Source organism: Podarcis raffonei, chromosome 6 (genome assembly GCF_027172205.1).
Source record: "Podarcis raffonei isolate rPodRaf1 chromosome 6, rPodRaf1.pri, whole genome shotgun sequence".
Lineage (NCBI taxonomy): Eukaryota > Metazoa > Chordata > Lepidosauria > Squamata > Lacertidae > Podarcis > Podarcis raffonei.
Window position 1 is genome coordinate 15,367,439 of NC_070607.1, and position 20,696 is coordinate 15,388,134.

The 20,696-nt window shown below is 43.1% G+C and overlaps 1 protein-coding gene across 1 annotated transcript; it reads left to right on the forward strand.

Moving 5' to 3' along the window:
- The first annotated feature begins 51 nt into the window (after positions 1 to 51).
- Positions 52 to 15,659, forward strand: RGS18 (regulator of G protein signaling 18). The gene is made up of 5 exons (XM_053391442.1): positions 52 to 367; positions 3,108 to 3,209; positions 7,020 to 7,081; positions 9,387 to 9,553; positions 14,273 to 15,659. The coding sequence occupies exons 1-5, from the start codon at positions 195 to 197 to the stop codon at positions 14,528 to 14,530; spliced, it is 762 nt and encodes a 253-aa protein (XP_053247417.1). The 5' UTR covers positions 52 to 194; the 3' UTR covers positions 14,531 to 15,659.
- Positions 15,660 to 20,696: the final 5,037 nt, after the last annotated feature.

Below are 20,696 nucleotides of genomic sequence, written 5' to 3' on the forward strand. Positions count from 1 at the left end.
TCAGGCCTGAAAAAGAGAAACAGCAGCTGAAGAAGAGAGCACTGAAAGATCTGATGTACTCGATGTTCGAGCTAGGTTGATTGGGAGGGGGGAGCTTCCTCCCACAAACTCTATGGGCCTTTAACCAATACCAAATCAAGACGGAGACCGCATGAGAAACTGCTTATAGGAAACCAACACTGAGAAGGTGTCACATGAAAACTGAAAAAGAGAAGAGTGAAGTATATTCAGAGGAAGCTGGCAAGAGAAAAATGGAGAATCCATTGCTTTTATCTCCTCAGCTAAATCCTACTTCAAGAGTGAAATCGCTGTATAAAGTAATGAAATCCATGCATAAAGAGGGGTCAAAGCCAGACACAAAAAGCAGGTAAGAGGCTGTGGTGTTTGCCTTTGTAGGATGGATGTTTTGTTGTCTGCACAAGGGAGTGGCTGGTGATTGCCTTCTGTTGCAAGGCATGGACAACAGCCCTCTAGGGAGGGAGGGAAAAATATTCCAGTATTCTCCTGCATGTGGCTGCAGCTCCAAGGAAAAGGGACCATGACCATGACCTTGATATTCCGGTACAAGCTTTACTCAACAACTCGGAACATTCCCAAAGCTGTGCAACAGCAAAAACGACAGTCTCCGCTAGTATCTGAAAGGTTAGCAGATGTATTGCGACATAAGCTTCCATTGACTGGAGCCTACAGTGTCAGAAGCACAGTGCAGTCTGGAAACTTTATGTGCTGCTCTAAAAAAAAATTTCAAAGGAGCCATAAGGTTGGTAGTCCACAGTTGGGTGGACTTGCATGACACTGGAATCAGTAGAGCTTAACTGCACCCAAATCTGGGAGGTGACAGAGTCAAGGACAGTGACAGGGGTGACAGCCATCACTTCTCTCTCTCTCTCTCTCCCTCTCGTTATATGGATTAGGCCCAGAGGAAGAGGGCAGGTGAAGCTGTAGTGGTGACAATGGAGAAGAGGAGGAGGACTCACATAGGAAAAGGGACCACAGAAGACATGGTGCACAAGCCCTTCAATACCTCCAAAAATAATACCCTGAATTATAAAGCAAGACTTACACTGACAATAGGGTGAAAAACACTCCCTTGTGAAGTTTCAAGTGCTGACGTATCAATTTGCTAACAAATACCTAAACTCTTTTGCTTTAATGGTAAGCCATATAGCATCCCAAGGGGGAAAAAGAATAGATATATTGTTTCTGTTTACTTAAAAAAGCTAGTTCTCAGGTTATAGGGAGCTTGGGTTGTTGCTTTCCTTTTGTCAACGTTTGATTTATATACTTCTTAATTACAACAATTTTTAACTGGTGTACATATAATTTGCTGCTGCTATTATGTTATGTTACTTATTATTTGCCAACCCAGTTAGAAACAATGCGTGACAACTGGGCATTTTCCAAGCATGCAAGGCTCCCTAAGAGTATGGCAAGGTCTTAGTTCCAACTTTCCAGGGTCATTTTTAGTGGAGTTTGTAAATTAGGAACTGCCAGGGTGAGAATTATGTACAGAGACTTAATTGCATTACATTGATTGTTTTCAAATAATAAACCTGGTAATTAAAACAGGCCTTTGCTAATGTCTCAGCTAAGGTTGGAACTAGATGTTCTGGCTGTTGTCGAAAACTCCAGCCCCACAAATCTCTCTCTTCCTAATAACATCTGATATGATGCTATTACACTCTGAGTTTCCTTACCTCAACAAATGGCAATCGATGAATTGGAGTGGGACAGGGGAGCTCAAAGTGTGATGGCACCGCATAACAAATTTATTTTTCTTAGGAGGGATGAATGAGAATGTAGTTCTATCCACATTTTTAAGTGAACTGACCTAATTTGCACCTCCCAAATTAATGCATGAACTGGAGTGTTAATTATCCTTTGGATTTTGCACATCTCTGAATTTTGCAATACAGTTGCAAAGACATTGCAAAGACATTGTGCAGAACATTGTAGCACATTTCATATTTTGGGATTCAATATGCTTAGGAATGCATACAGTGAGATAAAACACATAGGGTGTCATCCAATGCTTGACAGACTCATTGGAGACCCATTGAATTCATTGGACTAAAGTCTCTTGATTTCAGTGGCTCTACTTGATGACTTAATTGGATTTCACTCATATTTAAAAACCTAACTTGTAATAAAATATTCTTAAATACAAAAATTGCCAAATCACACATTAATGCAAGAATGTTATGGAACAGACTTATGAATGGATACATATAAAAATGGTATGAACCACAAATAAAATCTATCTATCTATTCCTGTGTAATACTACATATTATGAGGGGAGAGAAGAAATTTGGGTAGCTCTTTTTGGTAAAAGACAGACGTCTGCTGTAAAGGTAAAGGTACCCCTGCCCGTACGGGCCAGTCGTGACCGACTCTGAGGTTGCGCCCCCATCTCGCTTAAGAGGCCGGGGGCCAGCGCTGTCCGGAGACACTTCCGAGTCACGTGGCCAGCATGACGAAGCTGCTCTGGCGAGCCAGCACCAGCGCAGCACATGGAAACGCCGTTTACCTTCCCGCTATAAAGCGGTACCTATTTATCTACTTGCACTTAGGGGTGCTTTCGAACTGCTAGGTGGGCAGGAGCTGGGACAGAATGACGGGAGCTCACCCCGCCGCGGGGATTCGAACCGCCGACCATACAATCGGCAAGTCCTAGGCACTGAGGTTTTACCCACAGCGCCACAATTCTTACCTAATTTGTAGTTAACAGTTTTAATGCTGCAATTTGTGCTACATTTCCCTGTTTTAGTAGGCTTTTTTAATAGCACCAGAAGACCTTGACCCTCTCTCTTTGCTCGCTACAATTAAATCCACATCCCTTCCCCACCTACAAGCTAAATCTGAGTGTTAAGATGAAAAGACTTTCATTTACCCTTTGCAGGCGATTCAACATGTAAATGTATGCAAAGGTGTAAGTGAGAAATTTGTTATTCTCTATAGCAAACATGGGAGAAATAACATCAACATTAGTGCAATGGCATGTGAGAGGGAAATGATCAGCTTTTCAGAAACGTTGTGCATTAGCAAAGGGGAAGCCTTTGAAAATCTCTTGCAGTGGTGATATGTAGTGGCTCAAATTCTCTTGTAGGAATCGGGAAAAGAATAACCGGTTGAGTCTCCTGTTGCAGAAGTCTGAATTGCACCCAGATGCGCAACTTCACAAATTTGAGAAACTGGCAATGGCTTCAAGGTGAGTGTTGGGGGGGCAATAATACCAGGCAGTAAGGTAAAGGTAAAGGGACCCCTGACCATTAGGTCCAGTCATGGCCGACTCTGGGGTTGCGGCCCTCATCTCGCTTTACTGGCCGAGGGAGCCGGCGTACAGCTTCCGGGTCATGTGGTGAGCATGACTAAGCCACTTCTGGCGAACCAGAGCAGCGCACGGAAACGCCATTTACCTTCCCGCTGGAGTGGTACCTATTTATCTACTTGCACTTTGACATGCTTTTGAACTGCTAGGTTGGCAGGAGCTGGGACTGAACAACAGGAGCTCACCCCATTGCGGGGATTCGAACCACTGACCTTCTGATCAGCAAGTCCTAGGCTCTGTGGTTTAACCCACAGTGCCAACCGCGTCCCTATACCAGGCAGTAGCCCTGTCCAAATCCAGAAGCTCTCCAGCATGAGACCTGTGCCTTTTATCTATATACGTAGTTTAACACTCTTCACCTCTCCAAGTGATCAGGACCTTAATGGAGTCCGTTTCCTTGTGAGCAAAGATTACGAGAATTGCGTGGTAATTTTGGAATAACTACTTACTTGCAAGAGTACAGGTTGAGCAGCTGAGAACTGAGGACATGCACAAACAAACTGATTAATCCTCAGCAAGCTTCAGTTCCCCAAAAGTAGCAGCAAGCAGGCACTATAATTCAAACTGTTTCTCCTTTTCTGTTTTGGACTCTTTCAAAATTGCCTTGCTACCCATACTCAACTTCCCATTAAGCCAAAGGAGCGTGTGATATTCTAAACTGGCCTCGATTGGCCTAGTCAATGTTGCTGCGGGACACAGAGCTCAGCCAAAATGGGGACTTGCTTTTAAAGTTCACCAACTTGGAGAAAGCTCCCAACTCTGCCTGCTGTGTGAGGAGATTCAAGATGTGTGGAAATATGAATACACTCAGAATGGGGGCCATATGATGTAGATAGTGTAACCTCAGCAATGTCCAGTCTGATTCCATCACTTCTGTTAGGAAGGAAGGATGACAGGAAACGAGGGGGAGGGGTGCAGTCAATAATGAAACAATATGAACGTAAGGCGGGGGGTTTGAGGTTTTACTTATATGCTAATTGGTGGGTGTGGATATTGCTTTGTTTATTATGTGAGTTTTGCTATTTCTTTTGCGATGCTGACATACAAAGCATTTTGCATTTATAATTTTGAAGGCAAATGTAGCCAATCCACTTTAAATTCTTTAATTGCATTGGTTCAGCAGCCAACATTTTTTTTAATTATTATTATTATTATTATTATTATTATTATTATTATTATTATTTGTTTTTATTAAAGATTTTCCTGGGTTACAAAAGTACATGCGTGGTCTAATTTTTTTCAGATCATAAAGTCCTTGCTACAGATCAGTTATATTCATTGTGAAACTTTAATGTCAGATAGAGTATAAGGTTGGGAGAAAAGAAAGGTGGAGTTTTGTTTGCTAATATTTGCACAGCGGTTGTGTGTGTGTTTTTTTATGTTATACAAAATATCAATGGAATATAAGATCTCTCCCCCCCCCGCCCCCACCATGGTATTATGTATGTGTATATATATTTCTTTGCTGTAAGTCAATTACAAACCTTCAGGTTACAAATGACTAATAAGTTTAATAAATAAATAAATAAGAACATACAACAACAATATATTTCCTATAAATTTTCTGTGAGCTTCACCCCCTGACTGTACTAAAATCACATAGTTGTCTGAGCCTCTTAATAACTCACCTATCCCCTCCTGATCTCTCTCATTCTCTTTCTCTCGTTTTTCCTCGTTTTGCTGTCATTGAATTTGCCTGCCTGCCCTGCTTCCCCCTCTCTCTGTTGTCTATCCCTCCCCAAGCTATCTAAAATTTATATTGTAACCTCTTTGGGAACTGCAGCCTTTCTTTCAGCTTACATTACTCTATGAAGTACTGTGTAATAATTTACCTTAATCATAAGTCCTACAGCCCCAAAGGGCAGCCAAGCAAATATTACGAAAGGTCATTCCCCAAACCTTTTCACAGGGAGAACGAATGAGATCTCTACTTACCTTTCTGTGAACAACAGAACCAGAGATCAATAAACAAAATTCACAGTCTGCCATATTTGATTTTTTGAAAAAAAAATACACTGTCCTTGCCCGTTCCCTGCCACCAGAATAAAATAAAATAAAATCTGGTGCTTCAGAAATAGCATGACATTTGAAAAATGTTATTTTGCTGTTGAAAAAACGACAGGCTTCGTGTGTTAAAATTGTTACGGGGCCACTGCGTATGTACCATAGAGCTTCCTGTGAACTGTTAAAAATAGCCTGTGGTCACAGATTCTTAGACAGGCTGCATTTGAAACCCCATCTCAGTGAAAGCGGTTCATTTTAGCTTTTGCGCTTTTCTCCTCACCATTTCGAAAAGACAGCTGACCCCATTGTCTTATGATCTTTACCATAGAGAATGGTTGGGCTTTTTATTATTTATTTAAAGACCAGGGACACAACAAAATAATATCTGTGGGAAAGTACCATACTTTTCCGTCTATAAGACGCCCCCATGGATAAGACGCCCCCTATTTAGGGATGTGGGTGGCGCTGTGGGTTAAACCACAGAGCCTAGGACTTGCCGATCAGAAGGTCGGTGGTTCGAATCCCCATGACGGGGTGAGCTCCCATTGCTCGGTCCCTGCTCCTGCCAACCTAGCAGTTTGAAAGCACGTCAAAGTGCGAGTAGATAAATAGATAAATAGGTAGATAAATAGGTACCGCTCCAGCGGGAAGGTAAACAGCGTTTCCGTGTGCTGCTCTGGTTTGCCAGAGGCGGCTTTGTCATGCTGGCCACATGACCCGGAAGCTGTATGCCGGCTCTCTCGGCCAATAAAGTGAGATGAGCGCCGCAACCGCAGAGTCGGTCACGACTGGACCTAATGGTCAGGGGTCCCTTTACCTTTACTATTTTAGGGGGACTGAAATGTCAGAAAATGGAGGGAGAATAATTCTAAAGATCGCAGCACTTGCAGACGCTGCGGCTGAGAGCTCACTGGAGAGGAGTCTTTGTTGGGACGAATTATTTATATTGTATTTAATTATGGGGTATCAGAGTTTTAGGGGGCTAACCAGGCTGGGATAGCTGGGGTAGCAGGCTTGTTGGCTTTTGAATGTCTGATGTAGATTTTTTTTCAATTTCATTGTTCTGTATGGGATAAGGACAATAAAGATTATCATATCGGAGATGGCAAAAGGTTGTTGAGCTTTTTTTAGGGGGCAATGCTGAATATCACTCACCCGCATGCGTCACAAAATCCGCCTCCCATCTGTCCCCTCGCTGGCGGAAGCTGCCAATCACCCGCCCAATTGCTGCAGCGTCAGCCAATCGACACCACCCATTGACGCAGCAACCAATAACGTGCACAATAGCCGGTGAGAGCTGTGGCAGCAGCGAATCAAACATCCGCCCTATTCACTACCGACGTATAGGACGACCCCCACTTTTCAGCATGATTTTTAAGGGGGAAAGCCTAGTCTTATACACGGAAAAGTATGGTACTTCCCCCCCCCCTCAACACTTTGAAGATGGGGGGGCGGGAATCTGCACAATTCAATAGTGGGAGAAATGTCAGCAAAATTAGAGAAACAGTTTTTGAAGGCTTGAGGGAAAGAGTTCCCCTTTGCAAAGTAATCTGATTCAACGCTGTGTAAAATATGGCAAACTGACAGCAATAGGAGATAATGTGTTGTGGAGGAAATCCTCCAAATTACTCAAAATGCATAACTATTTTTCCTTACCCCACTCTCTCTTTTTTTGGTCTCTCGCAGTGAAACCCCTGAAACTGTGAAGAAGTGGGGCGAATCTTTTGACGAACTGATTTCTCAGAAAGGTTTGTGTTAGGGTTTTCAGCTGGAATTATGCTGCATAAAAGGTCCCCCCACACACACACTTTCTTTCATTTTGAAAGTAGGCTCAAAACTATATTTCCTGCTGAAATGTCTCATTTGTGATTATTCTTCTGTGGTGGAGGACTAGCCATGTGTAAACAGAGGAAGTCTATTAAATCCGACTTCCAACAACAAATGGATTCCTGTGGAGCGTGGCCTTGAATTTTGATCAGAAAACAGACCTGAGGAAACTTAGAAGTGGCAGAGCTTCTCCAGAGGAGACAATTATTCAGCGGGTCATATTCCTCAAAGGTGATGTGAGGAAACCTCGTAGACAGTTGAGGGTTAAGTTACTTGTACATTATATATTTACAGAGAATTGTAAATCGTTATTTGTTGAAAGTAGAGATCTTTCATATCAAAAAGACTCTTCAAATGTCATACACCATTAGGAATTACAGTAAGGAAAAGGCTTGATCATTGTAAGGTTAAAAGCCAAATACATTGTGATCTATGGTGGTTTTGCATTTGCACATGGGTTTTCCCCCCATACTCAGAGTAAACTGTTTAAATCCATGGACATGACCAACTTAAATTCATTGTTTTCAATGGGTCCACTCATGCTGTCCTAAAACTTTTTTGCTGGTCGTAAAATGTAACATTTAAAAGTAGGGATGCAAATCAGCTTAGCACAATCTGTTTATCAACTAATGCTGAATTTGATTGATCAGACAACAGATACCTATTGCTGTGCATGTACAGTGGTACCTTGGTTCTCAAACTTAATCCGTTCTGGAAGTCCGTTCCAAAACCAAAGCGTTCCAAAAACAAGGTGCGCTTTCCCCTAGAAGGTAATGCAAAATGGATTAATCTGTTCCAGACGTTTAAAAACAACCCCTAAAACAGCAATTTAACATGAATTTTACTATCTAACGAGGCCATTGATCCATAAAATGAAAGCAATAAACAATGTACTGCAGTCACACAATCAATCAGTCAGTAGCTGAACTGGGTTCCACACAGTCACAAAAGAGAGCCACAAAAACAAAAACACAAAATAAATAGCAAAAACAGATAGACCTCAGTGTAACACCCAAAATGGAAGTGTGGCACTCAAATTGGAAGCATAATACTCAAAACAGAGCACGTTCGGCTTCCAAAAACAGTTCACAAACCGGAACACTTACTTTCGTGTTTGCAGTGTTTAAGTTCCAAGTTGTTTGAGTACTAAGGCGTTTGAGAACCAAGGTACCACTCTACAAAGTTGGACAAGAGTCAGCATGTAAATTTCAACATTGCTCACTTCTACACCACACATTTAAAGCACAATGCTATCACTTTAACAGTCATGGCTTCCGACTAAGAATCCCAGGAACTGCCATTGATTAAGGGGGCTGAGAGTTGTTGGGAAACACCTATTCCTGTCCCTGAGTTTCCAGGGAATAGGGTTTGATTGTCAAACAATTATGAGAATTCTAGCTTTGTAAGGGGAATAGCAATCTCCTTACCACTCTAAGCATCCTTAACAAACTACAGTTCCCAGCGGTCTTTGGCGGAACCCATGACTGTTAAAGTGGTATTATAGTACTTATATGTATGGTGCAGATATGGTCATGCAGAAATAAGAAAAACTCAGGTGTCAATATCCCTATAATAGAAGCAATATAATTTCACTGATCATTTGGCAAGACGGGGAAAGAAAGGGGAGGTGTTTTCCACACACACCCTATAACATTTTTGTCACATTGAACATAGAAAAGGGATATGGGGCCTTCTATTTTCTAAACGTTTATTCCCATACCCCCATTTAGGTCTTATCATCTCTAGCGATTAGGCATGTTTTCACTGAGGTTCTGAATATGTGTCTGAGCTAAATCACAACAGACAATTGATTTTGTAACTGGGCATTTTTCAAAAGAAAACAAAATTCTAGAAAACCTAGTTATCAGGGAGATAACTAGCCTGGCCTTTGACCTCTCTTGCTATGTGGAACGCCCTCCTACCAGATGTCAAGGAAATAAACAACTATCTGACCTTTAGAAGACATCTGAAGACATCTGTTTAGGGAAGTTTTTAATGTTTGTTGTTTTATTGTGTTTTTAATGTTCTGTTGGAAGCCGCCCAGAGTGGCTGTGGAGGCCTGGCCAGATAGGTGAGGTATAAGTAATAAATAATAATAATAATAATAATAATAATAATAATAATAATAATACTGAAAAAGGTGTTTCTGTTTAAACTGTGATTGAAGAAATGTAATTATGTTTTATTACTTAATATGCCTTGCTTTGAATCTCTTTTCTTTCATAGGTGGATTAGATGCATTCACAAGGTTCCTGAAAAGTGAGTTTAGTGAAGAGAACATTGAATTTTGGATGGCATGTGAAGATTACAAGAAGAACACAGAAGCTTCCCAACTTTCACTCAAAGCAAAGACCATTTATGAGACCTTCATAGAAAAAGAAGCTCCGAAAGAGGTATAGCGAAAACAATCCTTTTGGCACAATCTGTCTTGCATAAGTTTAAAAATATTCAGGCAACAGGTGGCAGGAAAAACCTCTGTCTGTAAGAGAAAACAATAGCAGGCAAGATGGACAAATAGACTGACCTAGATAAAACCCCAGACCAACTTGCTAGGATGTCAGCCCCATTGAACACAGTAGAACCTATTTCTGAGTAAAAATACATGGCCTTGTGCTGAACAGCGCTTAACCTTGTCTGCATTGAGGCCACAGTTTGAAAACATGTCGGGAAAATTATAGCACATGCTACCACAACAACATCAATTTGAAGTACAAATATTAGTTTATGTGCCCATAATGTATCTGCCTATATTTGATGCTAATACATTAGAATTACTTTTCATCTGTCTGCTAAACCCATAATTATAGATGTAATTAGTATTACATACAAAGCATTCCTATTACATTGCCAAGATTTCAGATAATAAGCCAAATGAATAAAACAAATCACCAGCTTAAACACAGCATTGAAGTAATAATCATAGTCTAAAAAGATTGATTACAGATTTATTCCAAAAGGCGGTACTAATGATGGTGTATTAGTGACATATCACATGTAAACAAATATGCACACAGTTGATGTTTCAGTCCAGGTTCTTAATTGTATCTTACTAGCCAAGTGCCCATCATGTCAAGTAGGGAAGACCTGCATATTAGCATATCTTATTATAGGAGATAACCTCCATCCATGTGTACTACCATGACTGGTACAATAAAGCAGGAAGTCTCTTGGCCCAGCTGGATTGGGGAAAAGAGATCTTCAACCCCATTGACATCTTCTTCTCATGAAGGCTCACTGAAACCCAAGCCTGGTCATCTTCCAGAAGTGATGTACGACATCTTGTTTCCAATACGCTTTTGACAGTCTACAGTAGAATGCAGAGCCGTCTCTCCCATTGGTCTTAGTGGTGCGTTGCGCCAGGGCGCCGGTCCCTCAGGGGCGTCCTAGTGAGTGGGGGAGCTGCGCGGCTTTGCCGGCAGCCTCCCCTTTCCCTGCATGCCTGCCAGCTGTGCTCCACCAACTATATGGCTGGCGGACGTGCAGTTTCCCTCCCAAACCTCTGCATCTGCAAAAGATGGCCCTGCTCCGAGTTTCAGGTTGAATCCTGACAAGAAAGAAATACTGTTCTTGGGGGACAGGCTGGTGTGGAGGACTCTCTGATCCTGAATGGGGTAACTGTGCCCCTGAAGGACCAGGTACGCAGCCTGGGAGTCATTTTGGACTCACAGCTGTCCATGGAGGCACAGGTCAATTCTGTGTCCAGGGCAGCTATCTACCAGCTCCACCTGGTATGCAGGCTGAGACCCTACCTGCCCACAGACTGTCTTGCCAGAGTGGTGCATGTTCTAGTTATCTCCCACCTGGACTACTGCAATGCGCTCTACGTGGGGCTACCTTTGAAGGTGACCCAGAAACTACAACTAATCCAGAATGCAGCAGACTGGTGACTGGGGGCGGCCGCTAAGACCACATAACACCAGTCTTGAAAGACCTACATTGGCTCCCAGTACGTTTCCGAGCACAATTCAAAGTGTTGGTGTTGACCTTTAAAGCCCTAAACGGCCTCGGCCCAGTATACCTGAAGGAGCGTCTCCACCCCCATCGTTCTGCCCGGAAACTGAGGTCCAGCGCCAAGGGCCTTCTGGCGGTTCCCTCATTGCGAGAAGCAAAGCTACAGGGAACCAGGCAGAGTGCCTTCTCGGTAGTGGCACCCGCCCTGTGGAATGCCCTCCCATCAGATGTCAAAGAGATAAACAACTACCTGACATTCAGAAGACATCTGAAGGCAGCCCTGTTCAGGGAAGTTTTTAATGTGTGACATTTTAGTGTATTTTTGGGTCTTTGTTGGAAGCTGCCCAGAGTGGCTGGGGAAACCCAGCCAGAAGGGCGGGGTACAAATAATAAATTATAATATTATTATTGTTGTGCTCCTCTTGCTTCCTGGCAAAAGTCGGTGTGCAGCCTTCCTGAGCTGCCTTCTTGGGTGCCCCAACGGCAAACAGCATGTCCGCCAGCACGTTTTCCTGCTTGATCACTGCCACCACACCGGGGATCGGGGCAGTGGGGGAGGCAGAGGACATTTTCCACCACCCCTCCCTTGTTTTGGAGTTGCCAGGTGGGCGCCAGAGGGATCTTTGCACCACGGCACTGGATATGCTTAAGACGGCCCTGGTAGAATGAAATAATTTACACATTTTTTTCCTGCTCAAGCCCTTGGCTTGTTAGAAGTCCAATAAAACTTGGACTTGGACAAATATTTTGCACTGAGACATATTGCAATGCTCCCCCAACTCATGTGATCTGTGTTGCTAACAGGACAGCCTGTTGGGTACACTGTTAAGATATGATCCCAAGCCCAGTGGCAGCATTATCCCCACATGTAGCAGTATGTTTTGCTTATTACTGAAATCCGCTTCAGGCTCTTTGGCTGGGAAACAGCATACTGGTACCAGGAGCAAATGCTTTTTCCTGGTAGGAGTCAGTGCTAGGCATTCAGTTTCTGTGGGAGAAAATAAAAATAGTGCCCCTGCCCCTGTGCATCTCAGTTTGAGACAGACTGTGCTTCCTTTTAACTGCACCTCAAATTTGTAGCCTCATGCAGCTCATGGGAGCCAATGTCGCTTCCCCTAATTTTATAGCCCAAGTTCATGGGGGGGAAAAGATATCAGTGGCGACTAGTCATATATGCCGCATCCAGTTCCAAAGGTAGTATAATTATTGCATAGGTGTTGGGGGGGTATTTTCCCTCTTCCCCTCTCCCAATTAACCTCCGTCTCCAGGGTTCAGTGGCAGGAGGGAGCACAGAGGAAGAATCACACCATGACATCGCCAGGATCTGCCCACAGTGACATCACCAGGGGGCCATCCCTAGGTATCAGGTTTGAGCCCTGAAATCTCAGTTTGTGGGATGGTCCTGACCTGAATAGCAGCTGCTGGAGTAACAACAATGGAGGAAGGCTACAACACACATGTCCTGCTTGTGGGTTTCTAGGAGGTATCCTTTGGGCTATGGGGGGGAAGCAGGAAGCTGGAATAGATGGGCCTTTCATTGGATCCAGCAGAGCTTCTCTACAGAAGTATAAATCATGTTTCTTTGAAGATTTGATAAACATCTGTCTGTGGTTTGTGTGCTCTCCTTACAACAATGTGATGACCTGACCTTAGTGGGACTCGAACAGCCTGTGACTACGGTCAAGAAAATGTCACCTGCATGTTGATGGGGTTGTGTGACTGCCTTTATTTTTATTTTTTGCTTCTTTCAATATAATTTTTATCATTTTCATTAATAAAACATGAACGTGTGACTGCCTTTAGAATGTCCCAAACTCCTTAAGATGTGCTTTTACCATGCTGTTGCAACGGGATCTAACTGGTTTTTAGATCACATCCTCACCCCCAAAGAATCCTGTGAATTGTTTGTGAAGGGTACTAAGCACTGTAGCTCTGTGAGGTGTCTCCAGATACTCTCAGCACCCCTGTCAAACAGTTCCCAAAACTCTTTGGCAGTGGGGGCATGACTGTTAAATTGTATAAAGGGTAAAGGGACCCCTGACCATTAGGTCCAGTCGTGACCGACTCTGGGGTTGCGGCGCTCATCTCGCTTTATTGGCCAAGGGAGCCGGCATATAGCTTCTGGGTCATGGGGCCAGCATGACTAAGCCGCTTCTGGCGAACCAGAGCAGTGCACGGAAACACCATTTACCTTCCCGCTGGAGCGGTACCTATTTCTCTACTTGCACTTGACGTGCTTTCAAACTGCTAGGTTGGCAGGAGCTGGGACTGAGCAACAGGAGCTCACCCCGCCATGGGGATTCGAACCGCCAACCTTCTGATTGGCAAGTCCTAGGCTCTGTGGTTTAACCCACAGCACCACCCGTGTCCCGTTAAATTGTATAAGAGTGCTTTAAAAATTAAACTATGGCGTAGAAGCCTACTGTTAAGGCTGAAACTCAGCAGAAACTGAGGTTTTTCCCCCAGCAGTAGCGACACACAACTTCCCCCCAAATCTCACATAAATCAGATAGCTGACTTCCTCTGTAGTTCAAAGACACTTTGCCATTTAAAACAAAATTGCAAATATTAGAATTTATCTTCTCAGCACACTTTAAAAACCAGAGTGGATAAATAACTTTATGCAACAGTGCAGATATGGTGAATCCCCCTACATTACGGATAAAATGCCACAAAACCATGTGACTCACTTGTTACCATTATTTTTTCTTCCCTCCCCACTTCCATACAATCTTAAGGTCTTGAAGCAGAGTACAAGATTTTTCCCTTAGTCGCCTAATGAACTTCATGGTCTAAAAGGGTCTAGAACATGTGTATCCTTGATCCAAAAGAAACAATTTCACAAGCCTATGTGTAGTCAAGCATCTGTTGCAGGGATAGAGAACCTGTGGCCCTTCAAATGTTGTTAAATTCCCATCAGCCCCAGCCAGCAACACCAGCGGTCACAGACTATGGGAGTTGGAGTTCAACAACATCTGTTCCTTGGTCATGTGTGGAAAATCACGTCAGCTTGTACATGATTCCTGTATGCATAGGACTTGAATGTGAACTTGTAGGCTAAGCCATGTACTCATTAAGAGAGAAGCTTGAGAAACGCCATCAATAATATTTGCTTTGCCATGTGATGTGTTTTTTCCCCTTTCTTTTTTCTTTCTTTCTAGGTCAACCTTGACTTTAACACCAAAACATGCACCAGTCAGAGCATGAGTCACCCGACACGCAACACATTTGATGCTGCGCAGACCAAAATCTATGCCCTGATGGAGCAAGACTGTTACCCTCGCTTCCTGAGATCCAACCTTTACTTAGACTTACTCCATGGCAGACCTCATGGCTGTTCTGCTCTTAGAAGGCGATCGCGATCTTTTACCTTCAATGAGTTCAAAGATGCCCAGCCAGATTTTGCCATCTGGCTTTAAATAAATATTCTCCCTTGGACTTCCATCTGTTTGAGAACATCTTGGCGGGAGCAGAGGGACATCGCCTCAAATGGCTTACATGAGTGGAACTTCACCATTCCTGTGGAATGGTGTCCAAGTTAACCTGCTGATGATCACATTGTGAAGTCTTCAGTGCTTAGCTTCAACCAATGCATGAATGGGGAGCAGCTTTGTAACTGACTTGGGTTCACTCTGAAGTCAGATGCTACTAATACACAGAGCACAATTTCATAATAAGGGCCTCAAGATTTTAGAGCGCATGCACGCAGCATAATGGTTTAGATACAAATATGTATATTTGCATCTCACATGCAACAAGAGATGTCAAATTAAAGTAAGGAAATCTCTATTTCTTACAATGTAAACGCATTTTTATAGGGGCAAAACAGACCTGCCTGAGAGGTGCCAGATGGCCCTCATTTATTTGGAGAGGCACCAAATATTTTTGAGATGTGCTAGATGTAAAAATATTCATGCTCAACCTTATTTTTTTAATGCAGAGAAGAGGATGTTTCAGCATAAGTGAAATGTTGCCATGGGACTAAATATTTACACAATTGCTTCTCGATACAGGATCATTTGGGGATGGTTCTGAAAATGTGAAAAACAGAGAAAAGGGAAGACTTTCTTTCCAGCTAAGGTTGAGATAATCCAGATGTTTGTGTGTGAGACTGCAGCTTAACTCGGAGGAAGAGACTGAGTTCAGGCTTTGCAAGCAACTTAAGATGCTCACTGTATCGCTGGAAATCTGATGTGAGAACAGTAGACTTAGGCTGTCTGTTGGAGTGTTTAAGCTACATGTCCACCTACACTCAACTTGTGTATTTGTAAATAAATGCAGTATTTCCAAGCACCAATAAACCTCCAGTGACCTTCTTCAAAAGGGAACCAAATCTAGGTAATCACTGTACCCCTAGAATTCCTCAATGTCCAAAGACATGTGATGAGCACAACAATACAAAAGCTACAGCCATGATGACCCTGTGTCTGTAAGCAGCTGTCCTGGAGATCCTTTCTTCCACACAACTGAATTTCTAGCTTTCACTCTTCTGGAAGGAAAAAAATCACTACTTTGGGGGGACAACTTCTCATATAAAGCAAGAGATGCTCGTCAGTCTATCACTGAGGTAGTAGCCTATTGAAAGGATTGATTGATTGGGTTTTATACACAGCCTGGACATTAGCATATGTCCCAATGAATTGGCCCACATGGGACAAATGCAGAGTCATTTTCTACTCTAAGTTCTTTGACTAGCTACATTTCTATGCCAATAAAGGAGATTGATTGATTGGGTGTTGAGAGCCTGAGACCACCTCCTCATTGATGAATAAGACACAAGGACACAGATATTAGGTTAATGTTATTGGGCAAATTTAGGCCACAACTGTATTGGTTACAGAATGTGAGCGGCATTAGCTTAGGCATTGGAATTGACCCGACTATATCTGACTCCTGCCCGTCACGCAGGGTGTCCAGTAAGGGTCAACAACCGATAGTGGGAGCCCCATTGATGCAAACCAACTAGTGCTCCCCCTGGGTTCCCAACGGGATCATGGTATGGCCCTAGCCCCGCCCTGGGCTTTGGACAAGATCCACAGCCCTGGATTCCTTTAACAGAATACCCTTAAGCATGGAGGGGCAGGTGATGGCCACACCTCCCCTCCCCCATCATAAGATCAACCAATGCCTAACCGCCAAACCTTACAAAGTTGTGACGATTGCTATGTGGTAGGTGGAAACCAAATGGCCCATGCCAATTTGCCAAGTGAAAAAAATCCTACCTGGCCCCTCAACGCGCACCCCCAGCCAGCGGATAGGCTGACTGGCGAATGACATGGCTGGGAACCTCTGGGTGACGTGGGACTTTGTCCCCCATCCCAGAGGGGAGTGGATTGCCACGTGATCCACTGCAACTTCTCCCCACTGGGAAGTGGAGTGGATTTGATTGACTAGCTACGTAAGGAATGGGTAAAGGGAGCGGCCACATTTTGGCTGCGCTGCTAGAGAGTTGGGGTAAGTCCTATTGAAGACAGCAGTATTTTCTTCTGAGTTGAAGAATGTATAGATTGTACTTTTGGGAAGGTAAATAAATCTGGAGGGAGGATAGAGACTCCTTGGCTTATATTGCACAAAAAATGTTTTGTTTTATTTTCCCTCAGAAGACATTTCCAGAGCAATATAAGGATAACTTTGGCAGAGTCAGTCATGATGAAAGTAGGCTGCTTTCACGTGAGTTGTCGTATCAGCTATATTTGTATTCCCAGCAAGCTTAAATCTTTGTGCTCTAATTTTCAATATATTTGTGACCCCTAAACATTTAATTAAAATACAGCATCTCAAAATAACAATTACTGGATCCAACAGATTTTTTGGGGGGGAGATGTTATAATTTAATTCAAACGTACCTTAATTCACACTTCCCAAACCAATACACACACCAAACACAGTTATTCTTCAAAATTCACACGCCCCTGAATCCTATGATGCAATATTCCAACCAAAAAAGCATATATTAGAGGAAAGTGAGCACAAAAATGCACATCTTGGTTAAAATAATATGCACATACATCATATTGCAGCAACTGCATTCAAAAATGTGTCTATTATGCAAGACTGCAGACACACAAAAGCAATTGAAACACATATGAATTTTTGTGCAGAATTTTACAAAATGTACAAACCGATTCAGAAATTGGGCAGACCATTTAAGATCAGAAACAGAAATTGATAGGTTGTCCCACCTTAATACACTGAGCGATTCTCATCCCTTCTTTCCATATACATAACCAAATATGGCCATCTATTTCTCTTCCTTTTTAAACAGAAAATATTCCAGCAGCTGATATGTCCTTGAAGGCAACTAGTTCTCATCTCATTCCTTTTCTCATTTGTGCGCGAGTGAGTGTGTTTTTAAAAAGGAACTCGTCAGTAACTAGGAGTATTAAAAGAAATGTATGTTACCAGAATGGCAGGAAATGACTTTCCATTCATTCGATGTAACTGAATCAAGTGGATGGTCTATTGTTGATCAGAGGCCTGATGATATAGTTATGCTGCGCTGTTGGAAAATAAAGGGGAAATGCTAAAACTGAAAGGGAGAATTAAGCACCGAGACCATGAGAAAGCTGTCATTCTAGTTTTCAAATTAAGCTGTTTGCTGAATATGCTGTCTACAGAGAATTGGCAGCAGGGAGGGAGAGCTCCCCATCTTCAAATATTTACCATTCAAGTCATGCCTCCAGTCCCAGAGTCAACATGTGTCAATTACTCAGCCTTTTGCTGCAGGGAGTCTGGTAGGGATATCTTGTAGCGCAAGGCAATTCTTAAAATATTAAACATGGGTTTTTATTCAATAATTCAGCAATGACAGGATTTAATAATAAGCATGAGTGGTATAATCAACAGTACTGCACAGAAATTGCATTCCCCCCCCCCTTTATAAAAGCAATTGAAGTGAAAAGAAACCATTCACAGGAATGATAATTTGTGTACATTATCGATTCAGCTTATAAAATGGTTGCAGTGCCCAGAAGACTCACAGTACTATTACATCCACACACAAAATAAAATTTGCTGAGAAGCCAGGGGGGTGTTATATTCTCAGTTTTGGGGTGTGTTTTTTTACAGCGCATGGGTATTGAAATATACTCAGAGTTGAGTGTTGATTTCATGCTCTTTCTTTCAGCTCATGGTAAACAGTGAGTGAGTGCTTTCCCCCAAAACCTCTGGCTATATATACATTATTTACACAATGGGTCCCATGTGATTGGCTGATTCAATTCTCCTCCTGGAGCCTGATTGGACTGTTCCTGCAGGCCAATCAGGTTGCTGATTCACTTCCTCCTGGAGCTTGATTGGGCGGCTCTTGCAGACCAATCAGCTTGCTGCCTTCTAGAATCCTACCTGCCTATTGTTCTGGGATCCAAGCTCAGTACATAACAAGTATTCTGTACCCTGAACCATAGGAGCCAACTCCAGGGGGCCATGAGTACTTGGGGACCCACAAAGTCAATGAGAAAAGCTGGCAGGGACAGCGGTTTCTGCCTCAAAGAGAAAAGCAGCTCAGCTCTGCCCACCGCAGCCAGCAAATGAGGCAAAAAAATGAGGGGGGGGTGTCTCAGACACAGAGGCAGTGTCTCTCTGCCTCTGAGTCCCTCCCCACAGAAAGGGGTGCCTTGAGTGGAGGAGGAAGAGGAGCCACTGCCACCAGCCACCGCAATGTGGTTGTGTGACGTCACACAGACACACACCTACAAGTAGTGCTTGTGACATCACACGCACTACGTGCAGGTGTGTGATGTTGCATTGTGGCGGTGGGCACCCACAATCCAGAGGGTGAGTTGGCACCCCTGCCCTGAATATGGTAACACCCTGGGCCAAACTCAATATTTCAATAAAGGCACAGCTATTGCCAAAAAGAGCAGCATACAGTGGTACCTTGGGATGTGAACGGGATCCGTTCCAGAGCACCGTTCACATCCTGAATGGAACGTAAGATGCGACTGCGCTTCTGCACATGCGTGGGTCACGTTTTGCCGCTTCCGCGCATGCGCGTGATGACATTTTCAGCATCTGCGCATGTGCGAGTGGCGAAACCCAGAAGTAACGTGCTCCGTTACTTCCGGGTTCCCGCGGAGCACAACCCAAAAGTGCTCAAGCTGAAGCACATTCAACTCGAGTTATGGCTGTATCTGGTTTGCCTTTCCACCTCCATTATTTTGGCACAGCATAGCTACTTCAGCGTCTCCCACCTTTCCAGATGCAATCATGGATAGCCACCTACAAAATCCTAATGTTCACAAAATCCTAATATTTCAAACTGAAATAACATACCCTCCAACATTTCTCCAATGAAAATAAGGACATCCTATTCAATAACAACAATAATTTTACAATTTATACCTCACCCATCCGACTGAGTTGCCCCAGTCACTCTTGGTTGCTTCCAACATATATAAAATCATTTAAAAAAATTAACATCAAAAGAAATCCTACCTTATACAGAGCTGCCTTCAGATGACCCAGAGATCAGATAACTCAATACCCTTCAACATTTCTCTGAGGCAAACAGGGACATCCTAAGGGAGAAGTGGGACAATCTAGGATCAAATCAGAAACCAAGATGGCTTCTGTAAATCCAGGACTGTCCCTGGAAAATATGGAAACCTGGAGGGTCTGAAATAGCCTTCTGGTGGGCTACTGTAAATTTTAGCCAGTGCATAGGTGTTCAGATACAGAACAATAAAGTTCATTGAATAAAAGAGGCAGTTCCACTCTTCCTTTAAATAGAGTGTTCTATTATCTAATCTCTCTTTAACTAGAGGCCACCCAATCACTCAAACTCTCTCCAGACAGAAACATCAAACTCCACTCAATATGAAAACAGCAAGACAATTCACTTCTTTGGCTGTGAGTAAACCACCCCAAGGTGCATTTGACTGCTGATGATGACAGTAGATTCTGTTTTAACTTTCAGTTTAAGGAGGCATTCATCTCCATGCTGGATTAAAACCTAGATAGATACTGGTTGTCTGCATCCAGTATGTGAAAAGGGTGGTATCATGTACCAGAAATACTTGGAGATGTTGCTAGCAATAAATACAAAAAAAAAAAAACCCTGATCCATAATGAGATAGTCCAAGATATTGCACAAATAGCATAGGATTTGGAAAAGAACCACATTTACATGGTAGCATCTCTCTCACTCCCCTTAACTCCCCTTTCCATGAGTTTTTCCATGAGGCCTGAGACATAACCAGTGGCATGACAAGGGAGCACAGGGGTGGTTGCCCCGCACACAAAATTGTTATGGGGCAAAAAATTTCAGCACCCAGTTCAGTTCAGCCGCATGATTCCGCCACTGGGCTCTATTGAAAATGACTTATCCATGCAAATCAGGAAGTGACCTCTCCAGACAGCGGAACGACTCTTCTTTTCTTATCTCTACAGCTGCTCTTTACTGCTGAATCAGATCAAACATCAATCCACAGAAAACACAACAACATTTGCTCCAATACAGCAATAAAGAGCGGGTTTTCCCAGGGAACAAGTGGTGGAACAATCAGAAGTGTGGCAGAGCCATGTTTTGTATTTTACTGTGTTCTTTGTATTTTGCCCTGAGAACTTCAGCTGAAGAGTAGTTTT